Genomic DNA, 20423 nt, shown 5'->3' on the forward strand with positions numbered 1-20423 from the left:
GTCTCACTCTGTCGCCCAAGCTGGAGTACAGTGGTGCGATCTCAGCTCACTGCAACCTCCACCTCCTGGGTTCAAACAATTCTCCTGCCTCAGCCTCCTGAGTAGCTGGGATTACAGGCGCCTGCCACCGTGCCCAGCTAATTTTTTGCATTTTTAGTAGAGATGGGGTTTCACCATGTTGGCCAGGCTGGTCTCGAACTCCTGACCTTGTGATCCGCCTGCCTCAGCCTCCCAAAGTGCTGAGATTACAGGTGTGAACCACTGCGCCCAGCCACATAAATCTTACTGAAATATCTCTGATCATATAGTTGTCTTGATTAAAAACCTTCATGGTTCCTTAGTTTGACATTTAAGAATTTTCTAAAATCCTAACCCTAAATCTATCACCATGATACCATTTCACACCAATTAAGATGACTGTAATAAAAAAAAGATAATGACAAGTGTCATGATGGAGGGTGTGCAAAAATTGGAATCCTCAAACACTGCTAGTGAGAATATAAAATGGTTCAGCCACTTTGGAAGAGTCTGGTAGTTAGTTCCTCAAGTGATTAGAGTTTCCATATGACCCAACAATTCCACTCCTAAGTGTAATCCCAAGAGAGATGAAAACATATGCTCACACAGAAACTTGTGCATAAATGTTCATAGCAACATTATTCATAATAACCAAAAAGCAGAAGCAACCCAAATATCCATCAGCTGTTGAATAGATAAAATGTGGAATATCCATAGAAAGGAATATGATTGAGCCATAAAAAGGACTGAAATATTGATACATGCTACAACATGGATGAAACCCCATCTCTACTAAAAATACAAAAATTAGCCAGGCGTGGTGGTGCACACCTGTAATCCCAGCTACTCAGGAGTCTGAGGCAGGAGAATGGCTTGAACCCGGGAGGTGGAGGTTGCGGTGAGCCGAGATCGCTCCATTGCACTCCAGCCAGGGCAACAAGAGCGAAACTCCGTCTCAAAAAAACAACAAAAAAACCCAAAAAACAAACAAACAAAAAATCCTAACTCTGCCCTACTTTTCCAGCCTTATTTCTCGTACTTCCACTTGGCCTTTAGCAATCTGATTTATGTTCTTTTGTCTGCAGTGCAGCTCTTTCTCCAGTCCTCCAGTTTAAGACCTAATGCTACCTATTCTTTCCAATCCAGCTTAACTTCCTCCTGTTCCATAAAATAGAAAAAGTGAATTCTTCCCAACAGAAAGTAATCTCTGCTCTTAACCTCTACCACACCTTGTGTCTCCACTTTATGTATTACAGTATAGAGGAGGTGTGTGTTAAGTTGGAGCTTAGTCAACATTGTCAGCCACATGTAGTCAAAAATTGCCTTTGAAAATCCTTTAAATTGCTTGAACAGTACAGTTCTCTTCACATTGAACTTGGCCAGTTTTTCCTTCCAACATTGGAACAGATCTCTGTTCTATTGAATGCTAGTTGAAAAAGCTGACTTACAGGTGTTATATGAAATAAAAAAGAACAATAAAGCCCTAAAAATAGTACAAATCTGGATACATGTGATTGGCTCCAGCCTGTTCTTAGCCCTGCTTCAATGGAAAGAAGCTAAGGTTCTTATCTTGTGTAGTTGGGGAGTATGAGATGGATGGATGATAGAGGGATTGGTTTGTGAACTGACTTGTCATCATTTGTGACTTTTAAAATTCAGTGTACATTTTGCATGTAATAATTGGCCTGTTTCTAATTAAATAAATCATCTAACAAAACAAATGTTTTCCCCCATACTATCTAGAAGAGGCTACTTTTCATTAACTTCACAGTAGCTTCACCTTGCAATTTAAACAATTGAATATTTGGACCCTACTTATTGCATTGCAGTGGGCTTTTACCTGACTGTAACCAGACTCCTGTTCTACAATGAAGTGTTCACACTATGAGGGCCAGGCTGAAACTAACACCTACTAAGAGAATGGCAGAATTAAGTCTTTCCACCTTTACACTCTCCGATGTGCACTTAGTATATAGGAATGGTAGGCAAAATCACCAGATCTTTTGAATATTTTGTTCTTGTTCTCTGCCTGTTTCTTGCCAAGTAAATTGAATTGGTTTGTATAAATGAATGTGATATAAGACAGACTAGCTGAGGCTGGGTGCAGTGGCTCATGCATGTAATCCCAACACTTTGGGAGGCTGAGGTGGGCGGATCACGAAGTTAGGAGTTCGAGACCAGCCTGGCCAACATAATGAATCCCCATCTCTACCAAAAATACAAAAATTAGCCGGGCGTAATGGTGCACACCTGTAATCCCAGCTACTCAGGAGTCTGAGGCAGGAGAATTGCTTGAACCCGGGAGGCGGAGGTTGCAGTGAGCTGAGATCACTCCATTACACTCCAGCCTGGGCAACAGAGATTCCATCTCAAAAAAAAAAAGAAAGACTGGTTAAATAAATGATGCACCATCCATATAATGGAATACTATTACAGCTGTTACCAAGGAAAAACAAGCAAAATTCGGTTTATAACATGATGCATCGGAGTTTTATTTTGAAGAAATATACATATGTACATGTGTATTCATGCAAATATACATATATCCTTCAAAACAAAATTATGTGTGTATTTGTGCATGTATAAAATATTTCTGGAAGAAAATGTAATGATTTGGTAATAGCAGTTGCCTGTGGGGAAAGGAACCAGGAGTTGATGGGGTGGAGGACTTAGCTGTTTCTACAAATGCCCTTTAGCATAGTTTGACTCCTACTACATCTGTATATTACCTTTCCGATGGAAAACATTTATATCTTCTTACCAATTAACTATTAATAGTTCATGGTAAATATTTATATGTCAGTTTGAGATTTTCATTTTAAATTACAGAAAATATATGTATACTGATAATGTGTGCTAGTGCTTGTTGGATTCTGCAGCAGCTAATGTATGTACCATCAATGATGTACCAATTTGTGCTTCACAGAGTTACATCCATATGGGAGAATAGTCTCCAGATGACTACAATTTCTAGTTTTGTGGGAGCATGGCTTGGAGCACTTCCTATTCCGCTGGACTGGGAAAGACCATGGCAGGTTGGTTTCAGTTACTTAAAGCAACAAAATAAATGTTTGTACAATGATAGTAAAACTGATGAAGCAAACTAGTATGTATATGTAAATTGTTCTGTTGTTCAATTAAGTAGGGATACCAATTCTATCAGTCACCGTAATCTGGGCAACTTCTTAATAGGGACTGTCCCAGTACCACAGGCGTCTAGGTAGCCCTGTTTTTATCTTCTAGCACTGTTTTTTACACATGTATAGATGAATAAACAAGCTTATTTTGTGATTGTATATAGGCAGTTTATTGTTTTTAAAAATAGACAGGTTCTCACTCTCTTGCCCAGGCTGGCCTCCAGTGCTTGGGCCTAAACGAGCCTCCTGCCTCAGCCTCCCAGGTGGCTGGGACTACAGGTGTGTGCCACCAAGCCCAGCCAGTATAGGAATTTTTAGAAATTAGGTTAATAGTTGCAGAAATGTCCTATTTTCAACTTTGGTATTTATTGCCCTTGTGGTCTTATATTCACATTTTCTGAACTTGATTGATGGCCAAATTGAATGTTCATCTTGAAATTTTTAGAAGCAGATAGCAAGGTAATTTTTGCAGCAGCGGCCTGTGTTATCAAGACAGCTCACAAACATCAGATTTTTCATCTTGTATCACAATAAGATAAAGCTGATATGCTAGGTAAAGCCCTGTAAGGTAAGGGCTCTTTTTATAACCATTTTACAGATGAGGAAACTGACACCTAGAGGGTATGTAACATTCCCAAGGTCACTGAACTTACAGCGATGACTGTATCCTTATCTTAATATTAATGACTTTGTAGTATGCCATTATATAGTTACTTTATAACTTATTTAACAAATACACTATTGATCATTTAGATTATTGCTAGTATTTTATGATAATAAACACTGCTGTGATAAAATCTTTGAATCTATAGCTTCATGAATTTTTCTAATTATTTTCATAGAGTAATTACTCCCAAAAAGAATTATGGTGTTAAAAAATAAATGTGCGGCCTGGCGCGGTGGCTCAAGCCTGTAATCCCAGCACTTTGGGAGGCCGAGACGGGCGGATCACGAGGTCAGGAGATCGAGACCATCCTGGCTAACACGGTGAAACCCCGTCTCTACTAAAAACTACAAAAAAAAACTAGCCGGGCGAGGTGGCGGCGCCTGTAGTCCCAGCTACCCGGGAGGCTGAGGCAGGAGAATGGCGTGAACCCTGGAGGCGGAGCTTGCAGTGAGCTGAGATCCGGCCACAGCACTCTAGCCTGGGCGACAGAGCAAGACTCCGTCTCAAAAAAAAATAAAAATAAAAATAAATGTGCTTTGTTTTTCCAACATGAAGAGAATTTTTTTCTGATCACAAAGATAATGTATATTTATTTAGAAAATTTAAGCAATATTAGTAATTCTAAGGAAGAAAGTAAAAATTACTTTCCTCCCCAACCACCCAGAGGAAACCTCCATTTCCTTTTGGTGATAATTTTTGCAGCTGTCTCTCTCCATGCCTGTAACTATAATACTCATGTTATTTTTAATCTGCTTTTTCCCCTCAGCAGTATATTATGGAGCTCATTCTATGTCAATGAAAACTTACATATATGTAATATTCGATTATTTGTGTAAAATATTGTACCTGTTTTTAATTAAGGAACATTTAGCTTATTTCCTATTTCATTATTATTAATATTTTATCAAATATGGTTATATTAAACATACATCTTTGAATATTTGTCCAATTTTCTCTGTAGCGTAAAGTCCTAGGTAATGAATTGATGAATTAAATCTTTGATACATACCTCATTTGCCAAATGTGGGATCCAGATTGTGTGCCTTGCACATAACTGCCTACCTTAACTCCATTCTTTGTGCTTTCAGTTCGATGTTGTGTCTCCCTGAAAGTCAAATTGTTCTTTCATGTTTAATAAGTCTGGTAGGTTTGCCCTTGCCTGTTTTAACTCTTTATCACTATATTAGAGAAATCCTTGGAGGTTTGGGGTGTGTATCGTCACAGATACTCATCCCAAGTTTTTGGTGCTAGTAAAGGTTTCTTAAGTTGTTGACATCTTGTAGAAGTCATCCATACTTAATATCATTCAACAGAGTGTCAGTGATTTCTAAATTGGAGGACAATCAAAATCATTGAAAAGTATACACAGAAAATTGTTTGAAACTGGGTAGATTCCTTACTTTCAAGTAATGCAATTAAATCTAAATAGAAAATATTGATAAAGCACTATGGGACATCAGCTTTAATGAGTTAGTAAGATAATATATAATAAATGTATCATTTTGTATATAGATGCAATACTTTAGAGTGTAAAGGTTTGATATATTACACATAATGTAAGTCTTTTCTGTTTACAAGACAGTGCAGAAGTAGAAACTGAACTAAGGGGAATATGTATGCTTTATAAAATATATGTTTAGGTTTGCTTAGAAAATATATATCTTAGTTATTTACAGTTCAATCACCCATTTTGGGATTATTCAGACTTTTAGCTGATGACTCATTTTTCTGCCTCAGTGCTTGTTAACAATAAGGATGAACTAGATCCAAGTTGATGGTATTACTTTTTAAATTAATATAAAGTTTCCATTTGAATTACTGACTTTTTAAAAAGATTTTCTAGCTAGCTGGAAATTAATTTAATTTTAAAACTAATTTAAATACATAACAAGTGTTGGTTTCCATTAAGAGCGTTTCATTCAGCTGGAATATTACTGGCTGTGTAATTATCTTTACTATTGGGTGGTTTTTAGAATATTCCAAGTTAATGACCCACATATTCACTGTAAACCTTTTAAATTATGAAATGTATTGTTGAGGGAATGATAGAATTGATGTATAATTAAAAATCTTTTATTCGCATAGCACTCATCTGCCCCTTGCCCTTTTTGCAGTTATTTACTAATAAACTAAAGAAATGAGGTTTCTTTTTTTTTTTTTCACTTTTTATTTCCAGCAAACAAGGTTGCTTGGTTTTTGTTATTGTTATTTTTTAATAATTCTAACTCCACAGAACAGAATCTCCCAGAGAAGCAATAAATCAGATAAGGGAATATGGCATTTCCTAAAAGTGGAGATGTTGTTAGAGCAAAATTTCATGAGAAGACAATACAGTAATACACTTTATTATCTAAAATAGAACATGTATTAAGAAGAGATTCTTGTTCTGTGTTCCTTGTAGCCCAATACAGATTTGATCTGTTTGTGGTAAAGCAAGCTTTTCTGGATTGTGTTCTGGTTTTATTTATATTCCAGTCAGCGAAACAGTAATGTCTGGTTAAGCAATTATACCTTTAAAAACGCACACATGCACACACACACAAAACCCCACAAAATCTACTACATGTTTTACTTCAGTTTTCTTTACTTTGAACTCAAATCATTGTATAACATTTGTGAGGCCAACCATAAGATTACAGTGATGTGGATTCTGTAATAAGCTGTTTCAGGCATATTTTTATGTTTAAAATAATTTCTTAATTAAATGATTGGAAAGGCCCACTGAAAATATGTGATCTCAATGAAAAAGTTTTTTAACTTAATATAAATCTTACATGATTTTAAATAATGGCAAGTGATGAAAGATTAGGCATCTTTATAGTTGGAGGAAGCCTTTCTTTTGTAGAAGGCAGCAAGGGGATATGGTTAAAGAGAATATGGTAGGGTAGCTACCCATTATACTGTTGGTCATCTTTGTTGTTGTTTTAATATTTGAAAGTACCTTCTTGCCTCTCCCTTAATTAAATTATTTGCCTTAAAATCTCAGCAAGAAAACAAATATTTGAATTTCCCATAATCCAGATAGCCTTTTTCAACTTCTGGAGAAAGCTTATAGTTGCTGACAAAATAAGTATTTGGACTACAGAAAACCTTTGTATTTTATAATTTGATTCTTTATCTGCTGTAACTAAATAGCTAATCAATAAGTATTTGTTGTTATTACTGTATGCAAGGTATATGTTCTGTGTGAGTAAGTACAACAGACACTTAAATACACCCAGGACTGGAATTTAATTATTTAATAATTTAGATTTGGACTGCGATTTAGATTTAATATGCTGTAAATATTTCATAGAATATGTAGCTATGAGGTTTTCATCTGGAAAATGTCTTATCAAAACATGGCTAGTATTTCATGTTTTAAAAAATTAGTGGAAGGTTAACAAATATTGTTAGTTATTCTGAGCACAGGAAATTGACCATGAGGTTTTTAAATTCACATGTTTTATTAATGGGTAGGCAGGTAACATGATGATTAGGAGTTCTGGCATCAGATTACTGGGTTGAAATCCTGGCTCTGTCACTTGCTAGTGAGGATGAAATAATAAAATCCCTCTAAAATATCTAGCTCAGCACCTGACATGTGGTTATTACTTAATTAATGTGACAGGCATTTGTGAGCCTGTAACATTAGAAAAGAAATAGTTTAGTGACTATAAAGAAATAGTTTAATGACTATATTTTTAGCCTTCAATAGTGCAAATTCCATTATTTATTTGAGTTCTCATATATTAGAGAATATGCTAATTGTCTCAGTTTTATTTTTTCTGCCCAGCAGTCTTTCAATTGGTGGAGTGGACCATTAATTTATCTGTTTCTCTGGTATTTCGTTATACCAATTTAGGGTATTTGGATTTCACATAATTTTCAATCCTGTCTGACATTTCAGATGACAGTAGAAAGAAAATGTAGCATTTGTAGATCTCTCCGTGTACCCTGCATGGGGCTTGGCACTGTCATACGAGTAACTTAATCCTCACAGCCATAGTGCAAGGTAGGTTTCACTCCCATTTTGTACACTAGAAAGTCAAAGTGTGAGAGGGGAGGAATACATATCTTGCTTAGCATTACTCAGGTGGGAAGAGGAAGACTTCAGATTCACGTGAGAGCCCCATGGCACCATGTTCTTTTCTTTGCTGGAGACTAAAACATAGCTTTTCTTTTTAAAAAATGGTCATAGCTTAGGTCTCTTTGGAATAGCTAAAGTAGTTATATTTCATTTCTTTCCCCACATTGTTTTAATTAAATGCCTTGACCATTGTGGTGGTGTCTGTATTTTAGGCCATAATTTATTTGTAGGAGAATATTTAAAGCTAATATGCAATGCTTTTGTCCCTAACAAATCCACACATGCCTTTAAACTATGGACTTCAGTGCTACAATCTTTAAAAAGATTTGAACCAAATAATCAAGTCTCTTCTAGGACTCTTACTTCCCATGAAGGTAAAAAGGAAAATTGATATAAAGTATTTTAAATAACTGAATTTGGAGATTTTGAATTTTAGACACCTGAGATTGTCTTTGAAACAATATAAAGTTGTTTTAAAATATTTGTACTTATTCCCATCAGACACCAGATAAATGAGGAATTGTTGTATTTAACAATTTTGGGTTTTGTTTTTTTTTTTTTTCAGTTTTACCAGGTTAGAAATTTAATATTTGTGAAATATGTATATTCATTTCCTAAAGTCACAGATGCTACAGATAATTCTTTCATACGTTGAAACTAGAAATCATAGGATTATAACTACTTGAATTACTGCAAAATGCTGGAGGTAGATTAAAACTAAGATTATGGATTTGATTGCTTGAAGAGCTGCAGGTTTTTACATTAATTGGTATTTCCATTACCAAAGGGATGATACTGTGTTTTAGACCAAAATAAAATACTCATTTATATGAATATGGTTTATGTTTCAAGCATGAGAAAAATGTGTTAACACTTAACCGGCATGAAATGATTTTGGATTTAAAAGGCATGTTCATTGTAGGGTAATCATGTTGATAATGCTCTGCTAACAGGACTTTCATGTGAGAGAGAATAATGCTGGCCAAGTTAAGTTAACTCGTTTGCATGAGTTGTGACCAGGACCTTTTAGTGTCATTTTAACAAGAATTCCAGACCAGGAACTACACACCCCTTCGCAAATAACTCTTCCTAAAGTAGTAGTCTTCGTCACAGAAGAGTGTATACATGGATGAGTGCAGGTTTTTAACTAGAGAAATGTATCATGATGAGTAGATTCATTTGTGCATGTATTCCTGTATCAGACAATGACATTTACTTTAAGAATATCTGGAACAACATACTGTTCAAGACCAATTTTGGAGGAGAATATAAATGATTATTTATAACCAGTAGGTCAGCAGGCTTCGGAAGATGAACTCTCTCAGTCATGCAAATGCAAATTTGTGATAAGCACAATCAACAAAACATTGAAAAGTAGCTCATGAGAGGTTGAGAACTGGATTTTATCTTCTTTTTTATCTGGAGAGAGAGACAGTAATCCTAACGGTCGTGAGTTGTTCTGAATGTCTGTAGGTGTTCTGATTTGCAGATACGTCAGTTTCTCCATGTTATCTGTGACAGTGTAAATGTCCCCCAAAATTATAAGTAATATTTATTATATTGGAACACATTTTTAAGAATTTATACTAAAATGTATCCAAAATTAAATAATTTAATCTTAGTTTACACCTGTAACTGCTGGGTGAAGGTAGGAGCTCAATAAATAGTTTTGAATGAATGGAGTCATTCATATGAGCCTTGAAAAATTAACACAAATGCCTACCAATGATTAGTTTAAAACCACTATCTGTACTTATTTTGTTTCTTAAAATTTATGAAAAATGACAGCTAGCAGCAGGGAATCATTCCTCCTCCTGAGGTGAGGCTACAGATGGTTAACGTAATGCCAGTATATTGTATAGCTCCTGAATTTGCTCTTGTAACAGACATTTCACATGAAGAACAGCATGTATTAAAGATGATTGCTTTACGGCCGGGCGCTGTGGCTCACGCCTGTAATCCCAGCACTTTGGGAGGCCGAGGCGGGTGGATCACGAGGTCAGGAGATCGAGACCATCCTGGCTTACACATTGAAACCCTGTCGCTACTAAAAATACAAAAAAATTAGCCAGGCATGGTGACAGGCACCTGCAGTCCCAGCTACTCGGGAGGCTGAGGCAGGAGAATGGCATGAATCCAGGAGGTGGAGCTTGCAGTGAGCCGAGATTGTGCCATTGCACTCCAGCCTGGGTGACAGAGTGAGACTCTGTCTCAAAAAAAAAGAAAAAAAGATGATTGCTTTGTAAGGGTAAGGGAATAGTTCCTACCACTTCCTACCACACAGTATAACATATTACTCATGAACTATTTGTTCTAAACTGCTGATTCTACTTATTACATAGTAGTGTCAGTGACCGAGAAATACTGTTCGTGTAAGTTTAATTTTTTCAAGTTAAAACATGTAATATACAGAATACTGATACATGGTACTTTATAGCTTTCCTGACAAATTTTAAGAGATTACTTCAGCCTTGTATTTTAAGGATAGTAGGTACTTCTGTCCCTGTTTTGTAGATTGGGAAACGGAGTCTCAGATGTTAAAATGAGCTGGCCAAGGTCACTTTAACATCTGATATACCACTTATTTTTTAAATAGATTCTTCTTCTTTGTGGTAATTTTAATAATTTTACCCACTTGAGTTGTAATATATTTGATTATACACCATAGGTTGTTTCTTCTATTTACTGGCTAAAAAAAATTTTAATTTATAAAAAACTCTCACTATATTGCCCAGGCTGGCCTCTAGTGCTTGGGCCCTTGTCATTTAGGTGGCAAACACTTGTGAATGACTTCCTTTACATGAATGCCTTTGTTCTAAGTTTTCTATTTTCTTGAAACAAAATAATTATATAAAGCCATCTCAGATTACCATAATTTAGAGAAATCTTTATCGCACTGCAGCTGAATTATGTGTTTAATAGATACCACTTTTTAAAAAAATCCTATTTGTGGCATGAAGAACGTTGAATAGAAACATTTCTATATGTGAGATAAGGAAATAGTTTTAAAGGAAAACCTTAGGATCTAATTATGAAAATACATGATTAAGCTAGGATTTACAAATGAATTCTGTTGCCATAGTGTAGATTTAAAATTTTTAGAATAATTATAAGGAAATCAGTAGGAAATTACTTGAGGAATAGTTCTTAGTGGGCAGCCTCTCTCCTTTTGCTGTTCCCTATTTTGATAATCTGTTTTGATTTTCAAAAATCATGAAAACTGCCCTTAAAGAAATTCTTGAGTTGGAGAGTCTGTCGCCCAGGCTGGAGTGCAGTGGCATGATCTCTGTTCACTGCAAGCTCCGCCTCCTGGGTTCATGCCATTCTTCTGCCTCAGCCCCCCAAGTAGCTGGGACGACAGGCGCCCGCCACCACACCCGGCTAAGTTTTTGTACTTTTAGTAGAGATGGGGTTTCACTGTGTTAGCCAGGATGGTCTCGATCTCCTGACCTCGTGATCCACCCGCCTCGGCCTCCCAAAGTGCTGGGATTACAGGCATGAGCCACCGCGCCCGGCCCCTAGAAATTCTTTTTTAAAAAATGACAGTGTTACAATTAAGAAATGCTTATTTCAGGAAAGCCAAGCAGGTACTCTTGTAAGTACAAAGACTGACCCATCTTTACCAGTTCTCAAAGCCAGTCCACACTTTAGTTTGCTGATGGCATGCATTTCTTGATTTACATAACATGAATAACCAAGCCGTAACCCTTCATTAGATAAAATTTTTTAACATTTCATTTTTGGCATTCTGTTGGTGGTGAAGTGTGGCAGCTGTTTAAAGAATGTGTGTGGTGGTATGTATGTGTTTGAGAACAAAGAGCCATACTGAAATTACAAAATGATTAAAGTACAATTTAGTAACCCAAATTGGAATCTAGCTGGGATTCATGAGGGATTACTATTCTCCCTATACTTTAACAGGGAGCTGTTTTAACAGAGTATAGGGACTCATACTTTGCCAATGACTAGTAGACTCTCAGCATAAACAGAGGAAAGAGTATTATCCCAAATGTTTACATAGGGTAGTAAATGAAAACTACTAAGGTAAAAAGTTCAGTGCTTTACGTAGATAGTAAACTATGCATAGTATTTTATTTATAACCCCATGTGTTAAGAAGGGACACTGTTAAAACAACAATCATTTAAAAGTAACAACCAACAAACTGGTATTTAATTTGGTATTTTAAATAGTTAAAAATCAAATGGAAACACTGTCTAAAGTAACTAAGATAATTCATAACAAAACCCATTAATCCAAGCTCTACTTATTGTAAATAGAATTCACCGTGAGCTAACCTAAAATGTACCTGTGGAGATAAAACAAGAGTGTAAGTTAGCAAAGTATTAAATAAGATTTCAGGGAGCCCCTAAATTTATTTTTAAGAACTTTAGAACTAATTCTCTATATGCAAACACTGATTAACTCAAATTTCTTGTAAGTGCATTCATACATGGCCTTATTTAAGGCAGTGTATTTGTATTCACTAGCAAAATTCATGTCAATAAAATATTTTTGAAGCAGTTTATTTCCCAGATATTTCACTAGTTTAAAATAGTCATTTCAGTGATTAATCTGATTTTCTGTTGAAACCTAAGCTTTTAATGAAGACATGCATCTGAAAATAAGGCAATTTTTCTCTAGTCTGCTTATTAACAGAAAACAAATCTTTGGTTTTTAGTTGAAGTGACAGGAAGGATTTTTGCAAAAAGACCAAAAGCAATTAAAAAGCTCTTGATAAGCAATAGGGAACTCTAAACCCTTAAGGTCAGTAGAGTACCTAAGGCACCTCAGCTTCAGATGCAACAGTCATCTTTGCTTAGAGTTCTGATAATCTATATACATGATTTTTACCATCTCGAGAATGTGAAACTGAAAAAATAACGTCCAACAATGATTACTGTGAATAAGAAAATTATTGTGATAAACGGGAGAGACGCTGGAGACCTCTCTTCTACCTCCCATATTTATAATGAGGAAACCAACGCCCAGTCACGAAACAGGTGACACCAGTTTGTGTCGACAAATTCCTAATCTGTTTCTGTTAGGGCAGGACAAATTCTAGACTTCTAACTTTGAATGGCTGGTAAACCAAGTGTGAAGGGTTTCAGAGATATGAATTGGAGCCCCCCCAAAAAATCCTCATAAATCCCCCCAAAAAAATCCTCATAAATCCCCAAAGGCAAGTTCGAAATGTATAATAGTTTACTGTTGTAATTCCTTTATACCATGTGTTGGACAACTTAGCTAATATGTTAATTGATTTATACAATTCCTTTCAATTTTATCTAAAAATAGCAGACCAAAATTAAATAAGAAAGTTACATAAGATTCCATTTGAGCATACATAAGGCCATGATACTTAATGTGAACCACCATTTCTTGGAAGAAAGAAGACATCCAAATGTCTGATGCAGAGAGAAAGTTCCTGGCCAGTCATCCAGTAGACTCTCTCCACTCTTCAATGGAAAGGTGATGCTTATATTTTTAAAAATCTCTACAAAGCTCACATACAACAAGACAGTACATCCTAGATTTGTGACTGATATGAGCATTTAAGGCTGTCATTTTCAAGTATAAAAGTTTAGTGTTCCATTACCCAATCTGTGCAGTAGACATAGCTATAAGCTTAAGTCATGTGAATTAACAGAAGCCCACCAAAGACATTTAAAAAATTATAATTTAGGCAACAGCAAGTTTAAATGTAGGAAAGGCTAGAAAAAAATGTGTAGATGAGATTGTTTCTCTAAAATGCATTAGGTTGTTCACAATGAAGCTTTGTCTAACACCATTATCTGATGCATGGCATATGCAATAAGGCAGATCCACAGCAGACCAAACAAGGAAGCTGAATTAGGTAATAGAACTAGTAATTAAGATGGTTCACCTCTAACACAGTTCTGTGGCCTGTTCCCCCCAGAGAAAGATTAGAAATGGCTCCAGTGTACCAAATAAGCTTCACAGAAGAACATGAAAATTTTTCTCCAACTTTTTTTTTTTTTTTTTAAGCAGAGCCTTTCACTTAGGGACCAACGCATGCACTGCTTGTAGATTAAATAATTCAAAATTAGTTACTTCTAGCCTAATGTAATATGGCTGGAGAAAATGGGTCTCTGGAAGCCGGTATTTTGTTTAACTTACATTCTAGATGTGTATATAAGTTGTCATTCTATAACTTCTGCTGTGGTTCCAACATCTATATCTGAAAGGTGGAAGCAGCTGCTCTGTTACAATTTTCATGTAACATGCTTGGATTCTAGGTCTTCCCTCTTTAACACAACTTAAAGTTTCTTGTGGTTTGGTCAACATACACAATTCTCATTTCATTTGATGTACACAGCCAAAGTGGGAATAAAAAAAAAAAAAATTACCAACTAGTTCAGAGAGCTAAATTGAGTCCAGCATTATGGCAAAGTCTGACCCAAAATTTTAATTTGTAATTTTAGCATATGTCTCATGCACTTTGGGGAGCGTCAAACTAAATCTACAATTGCCAGAGCCTTGTTACAGTTTAATGCACATTAACTAAAATGTGTACATTTTTAGTGTTCATGATAAATGCAATTATGACCTTATTACACTTTTGGCATTCTTTAAGAAAGCACATTAAGCTTTAATATAGAAATATTTAGGTTACACTTGTGCTCAAGTAATAATAAAAACATTTGTTCTTTTTTGATCTCATACATTCTCTCCTCAGGTATGGCCCATCTCCTGTACGCTTGGAGCGACCTTTGGCTACGTGGCTGGCCTTGTTATTTCACCACTCTGGATATACTGGAATAGAAAGCAACTTACATACAAGAACAATTAACTGGAGCAAAGGGAGATACTTCTTTGTGCAGATTCTGTAAGGGCTGTGCAGAAATGTGTATGGTCAAAGCCAAGCAGTTCCATTTACAGCACTGTTTTTTATGTAGTTACAACATGATGTGATTGTAGCTTTTTAAACTATGAAACCCCTGAGAGATTGTACCTTCTAGTTGAAATAAAGTATTTATAATAGATTGTGGCTTCAGATGCTGCTTACTGCTTCTTAAACCTTTAAGGAACACTCTTAATAACCTTTATAGAATTCTGAGGACAGGTTTTGTTTTCTTTCAAGTTTTGAACTGCTTCATTACCTATAAAAGGTCTGGGTATAGCTGTAGCATTTCATTTGCTTTCTGAGAGAAATGGACAGTTTCCTTGGCCACTGAAGATGTTTCTCACGTAATTAAACAACAGTTTATACATCTTGATCCTATTCTTTTTTTTACAGTGTGTTTCTTTGGAGTTAAAATGGCTATGATAGCCTCATCAAAAACAGTCTTCAATCCCTTCTGGGTTAAAGCTGAACATTCCACATAGCAGCATGCTCCTATCTGGGAGGGAGAAAAAAATCACAAATATATAAAATCATGTTTATACAATTGGCATGACATAAGCACATCATTATAAAGAAAATTATAAAATACAGCTATGCAGGAAGAATACATTCATCGTCCATGTTCATAACCCCCGAGAGGGGAATTTTAAAATACTAGTATATGTCCTTCCAGACTTTCTATGAAAAATTATTTCATTCACCACATATTTACTGGGTATCTACTATATGTCAAACACACTTAGGTCCTGGGGATATACCAGTGAACTGAACAAAAGAGCAGAGTCCCTGCTATGTGGCGTCCACATGTGCTGACATCTGCTGGGTGAGAGGCACACGGGAGGGAATACAGAGCAGATGATGGCAAATGCTGTGGGGAAAAAGCAGAGTGAGGGAGGCAGGGAGTGCTGAGGACAGTGGTAGTGGGGGTCGGGGGAGGCTTCTCAATGGGGAAGTTTGAGCAGTGAGGGATACCTAGGGGAAGAGCTCCAGGCAGATAGATCCTGATGCAGGAGCATGCCTGGAGTAGTCAAGGAACAGGATCACACTGAGAAAGTGGTATTTGAGCAGAGACCTGAAAACGGAAAGAATGAATCATATCCATAGCGAAGAACATTCCAGGCAGAGGGAGCAGCAAAAGTACAAAGGTTCTCAGAACTTTGAGGGAACAGCAAGGAGACCAGGAGGCCTGGGGAACAATGAGTAAGGCAGAGAGGGAACAGAGGCTTGTAGGCCACAGTGCGGACTTTGGCGTTTAATCTGAGCTGGGGACCGGAGGATTCTGAGCACAGCGGTGACATGATTGGGCTTACATTTTTAAGACTTACCCTGGCTGCTGTGTTGAGAACAGATGACCATGGGGCATAGGCAGAAGCAGAAAGGTGAGTTGGAAGCTATTCCAGTAAAGCAGGCCAGAGATGGAGGAGGCCTGAACCAAGTGATAGAGGGAAGAGATAAAAAAAAAGTGTCTGGATTCTGGATATGTTCTGAAGGTATGTTGTGCCGAAGGCTAGATGTGTGGTATGAGAGAAAGAGCAAGGGCAAGTATAACCTCAGGCCTTTTTTCTTTTTTTTGAGACAGAGTTTCACTCTTGTTGCCCAGGCTGGAAATGGTTTGATGGCGGCTCACCACAACCTTCACCTTCTAGGTTCAAGCGATTCTCCTGCCTCAGCTTCCCAACTAGGTGGGATTACCAGGCATGTGCCACCACACCCCGCTAATTTTGTATTAGTAGAGATGGGGTTTTTCCATGTTGGTCAGGCTGGTCTCCAACTCCCAACCTCAGGTGATCTGCCCACCTCAGGCTCCCAAAGTGCTGGGATTGCAGGCGTGAGCTACCGCGCCCAGCTGAGGGCTTTTGACCTGAGTAACTGGGAGGACAGCCTTGGAGAAAGAAGAATCGTATCTTAGACATGTTAATTTTGAGATACTCAGCCACCTAGATGGACCTGGTGAGTAAACAGCTGTATGACCAAATTGAGAATTTAGGAAAGAGGTCCAGGCTGGAGATGGAAGTCTAGGAATCTTTGGTTGTGGACTGTGTGAGCCACAAGACTGACAGAAGCTCATTTAGGCCTAGGGAGTGTAGCTATAGAAGAAGACATCCACAAAGCTGAGTGCTCATCCCTGGGGCCCTCCAACCAGGGACCAAGGAGGTAAAGAGATGGAGCAGAGTCCAATGAGAGGGGAGAAAAACCAAGAGAGGCCAAGTGAAGAAAGTTTCAAGGAGGACGCAACTGTGCCAAATGCTGATGAGTCTAGAAATGAGATCATATTGTTTTGCAACTACTTTTTTCTCTTTAACTACATAACAAATATGAAATCTTAACAGATATTTTAGTATGAAGTTTTAATAGATTGGAATTTCTGCCATTATAAACAATTCAGCGTCTTTGTAGCTCTCTTTAAGCACATCCCTAATAATTTACTTTTATTATTAAATATAAATGGGCAAATTATAATTTTATATATGAGGTACAAAGCAGTATCTTCTCTATATATACATATACACACACACACAAGTGAAATTATTAAATCAACATAATTAACATCTATCACCTTAAATACCATTTTGTGTGGTGAGAACATTTAAAATTTACTCTTTTAGCAATTTTGGAATATGCAGTCCCCCTTTTTTGTTTTTGTTTTTGTTTTTTTTTGAGAAAGGGTCTCACTCTATCATCCAGGCTGGTCTGCAATGGCACTATCTTGGCTCACTGCAACCTCCACCTCCTGGGCTCAAGTGATCCTCCTGCCTCAGCCCCCAAGTAGCTGGGACTACAGGCATGCGCCACCATGCCCGGCTTTTTTTTTTATTTTGGTGGAGATGGGGTTTCACCATGTTGTCCAGGCGGGTCTCCAATTCCTGGGTTCAAATGATCTACCCACCTTGGCCTTCTAAAGTGCTGGGATTACAGGTGTGAGCCACTGCGCCCAGCACCACCATTATTAACTATAGTTAGCATGCTGTGCAGTGTATCTCAAAAAAGGCATATTCCTCCTGTCTAACACTGTACCCTTTGACCAACATCCTAATGATTTGCTTAGGATAAACTCTTACATATGGAATTGCTTGATGAAAAATGTCCATGATTTTAAGGATTTTGCATATTGTCAAGATTGCTTTGATTCAACGACCAGTACAACAGAGTGTCCATTTTACTACACCCTTGGAATAGCAGGTATTATAATTAATTTCTCATTTTTCCCCAATTCTGTAGGTGCAAATTGAGCTTACATTTGACTGCTAATAAGTTTGAACATATTTCCTATCTTCAATGGCAATCTGCATTTTGGGAGGTGAATTTTTCATTGTTAGCCCATTTTTCTATTGGAATCTGTGTCTTCTGATTAACTCATATGCAAGAGGTTCCTATATACTAAGGATGTTAACCCATTTTTCTGCCATCCATCTCAGTTTATATGACTTTTCATTTTATATCTGGCATTTGATGTGGTATTAAGTTTTTATGCAGTTAAATCATTAATATTTTCATTTATGACTTTTATCTTTATAACATTTAGAAATTCCTTCTCTCCCCAAGATTACAAAATTGAATACATGGAATTTCTGAAGTGATTTGTTAGTAAAGCCGTTTATTTTTTGCTTTAGGAAAAACTGTCCTCCAAAAGTTTTCTCGCTTTCTTTTGTCTCCTGATATTACATTTTAAAAGACTATATATGGGCTGGGCGCAGTGGCTCACACCTGTAATCCCAACACTTTGGGAGGATGAGGCAGGCGGATCATGAGGTCAGGAGATGGAGACCATCCTGGCTAACACGGTGAAACCCCGTCTCTACTAAAAATGAAAAAAAAAAAAAAATTAGGCGTGGTGGCGGGCGCCTGTAGTCCCAGCTACTTGGGAGGCTGAGGCAGGAGAATGGCGTGAACACAGGAGGCGGAGCTTGCAGTGAGCTGAGATCCGGCCACTGCACTCCAGCCTGGGCGACAGAGCGAGACTTCATCTCAAATAAACAAACAAACAAAAAAGACCATATATGGACTCTGTTTCCACAAAAGTCCTGTTGAAATCACAACATGTAAAAAAATAGAATCCAATAATGTTAAGGCCAAATGGGAAAAAAGGGGAAAAAGTAAACCTAGCTTTGGGGCACAAAGGAAGATAAGCTACAAGGTATTGCATGCATCACTGTTTTATAGATACTTTTAGAACTTTCGTATTTTCTATCCTTTTTTCATAAAAAGATTGGAGAAATTTCAACACATTTCTTTGCAAACCTAGTCATCATTTTTTTGGTTTTAACCACAAATTGAAACTGTCATCCTAGGTGGCTCCACTGTCTAACTCAATGAGTCTTAAGAGAGCTGATTTGGCACAGTGCAAATGTTTAAGTAATGAAGAAGGGTTGAAAGTAGTGACATGTATTTCCGATGCTTTTTTCCATATGTGACGTTTTAGGAAAATATCACTGGCAATGTAGTACAGGTGTAAGAGCCTCAGCCCAGGAGTCAGGCTTTGGACTGAAACCCAACTCTGCCATTTATTACCTGCAGGATCTTGGGCTAATTATCTGACATCTCCAAGCCTCCACTCTCTCTTCTGTATAACAGGGGAAACAGACCTACCTCACTGAGTTCATGCAAGGATTAAATGAGATAATGCATGTAAAGCACTCAGCACAGTGCCTGGCATACAGTAAATGCACAATAAATGTTAGCTTCCATTGTTATCTTAGCGTCTTTTACATTCATGCTTAAATTCTATAAGTGTTCCATTACCTCTTTTGCTAGTTTCTGTCCTTGTTCCACACATATAGGTTTTTCTTTCATATCATTCAGTCTTGCTAAAGTTTTGGGGTCATCTCGGAGATCAATCTAATTAAGAAAGGTCAATAATGTCCGATAATATTACAAATCTTTAAAGAAAAAGCATGGAATCCCACTTAATCCCCACATACCAAAAAAAGATTAAACAAAAGAACTTAATTTTTAAAAACCAGGAATATAATTGCTTTCTTTTGGCACAATTTTTTCCAAAAATATGATCGAACTCATTAACTTGCAGCTGAGATTAAACACTTACATCATTTGCTCAGCTTTGGGACTGTTTATCTGAGAGCAACCCCTAAGACAGGCCAACGAGCTTATTCTAAAATGAGGAAACTCAAACCAGACGTACCTGAGTTCCTATTAATAAAAAGGGTACATTTGGTGCGTATTCCTTAAGTTCCGGTACCCACTCCTCTTTCACATTTTGAAATGAGGCTGGATTTACCACCGAGAAGCATATAAGGAAGACATCGGTCATTGGGTAAGATAAAGGCCTCAGACGGTCATAGTCTTCCTAAGGAACAAAGAAAAGCCTCATTATGTATTTACATTTCTGTTGTGTACTAATAATATGTACATTAGATTACATGGTCAAAGATGCAAATTCAGGACTACTCCACTAGTGGAATGTATGGCACTCTATGTAAAATCACATAACTCTGTTTTTGTTATTCTTCCTTGTGAAGTTCTGAACACCCTTGAGGTAAAAAAAAAAAAATGACAATATCATTAACAATGACAATGAAAACTTTGGAAAAATACATTATGATCACTAATGCTGTCACTAAAAACATTTTTAACTAAAAAGTTTGCACAAAGAATTGAATATAGCTAGACATTGCCTAAGTATTATAGTTTATAATAACTAATACATA

At 37.0% G+C, this 20423-nt stretch overlaps 2 protein-coding genes across 5 annotated transcripts in view; one reads left to right on the top strand and one right to left on the bottom strand.

Annotated features, from left to right (window-relative positions):
• PIGF (phosphatidylinositol glycan anchor biosynthesis, class F) overlaps positions 1 to 14907 on the top strand; it is a 36154-nt gene extending 21247 nt beyond the window's left edge. For 2 of the 4 annotated variants that reach the window (XM_011935881.1, XM_011935879.1), the window contains exons 5-6: positions 2945 to 3053; positions 14590 to 14896. In XM_011935881.1, coding sequence (XP_011791271.1) covers positions 2945 to 3053; positions 14590 to 14703 — 223 coding nt within the window. In that variant the 3' untranslated portion in view covers positions 14704 to 14896. Of the gene's footprint in view, positions 1 to 2944; positions 3054 to 7711; positions 7817 to 14589 lie in introns of all 4 variants that reach the window. The other 2 variants (XM_011935882.1, XM_011935880.1) reach the window with 2 other exon arrangements.
• Positions 13072 to 20423, bottom strand: part of RHOQ (ras homolog family member Q) — a 41816-nt gene continuing 34464 nt past the window's right edge. The window contains exons 3-5 of the mRNA XM_011936021.1: positions 19898 to 20062; positions 19498 to 19593; positions 13072 to 15253 (exon numbers count right to left, since the gene is read on the bottom strand). Coding sequence (XP_011791411.1) covers positions 15098 to 15253; positions 19498 to 19593; positions 19898 to 20062 — 417 coding nt within the window. The 3' untranslated portion in view covers positions 13072 to 15097. The remainder of the gene's footprint in view (positions 15254 to 19497; positions 19594 to 19897; positions 20063 to 20423) is intronic.

The sequence above is a fragment of the Colobus angolensis genome, unplaced genomic scaffold (assembly GCF_000951035.1).
Source record: "Colobus angolensis palliatus isolate OR3802 unplaced genomic scaffold, Cang.pa_1.0 Scaffold15, whole genome shotgun sequence".
Lineage (NCBI taxonomy): Eukaryota > Metazoa > Chordata > Mammalia > Primates > Cercopithecidae > Colobus > Colobus angolensis.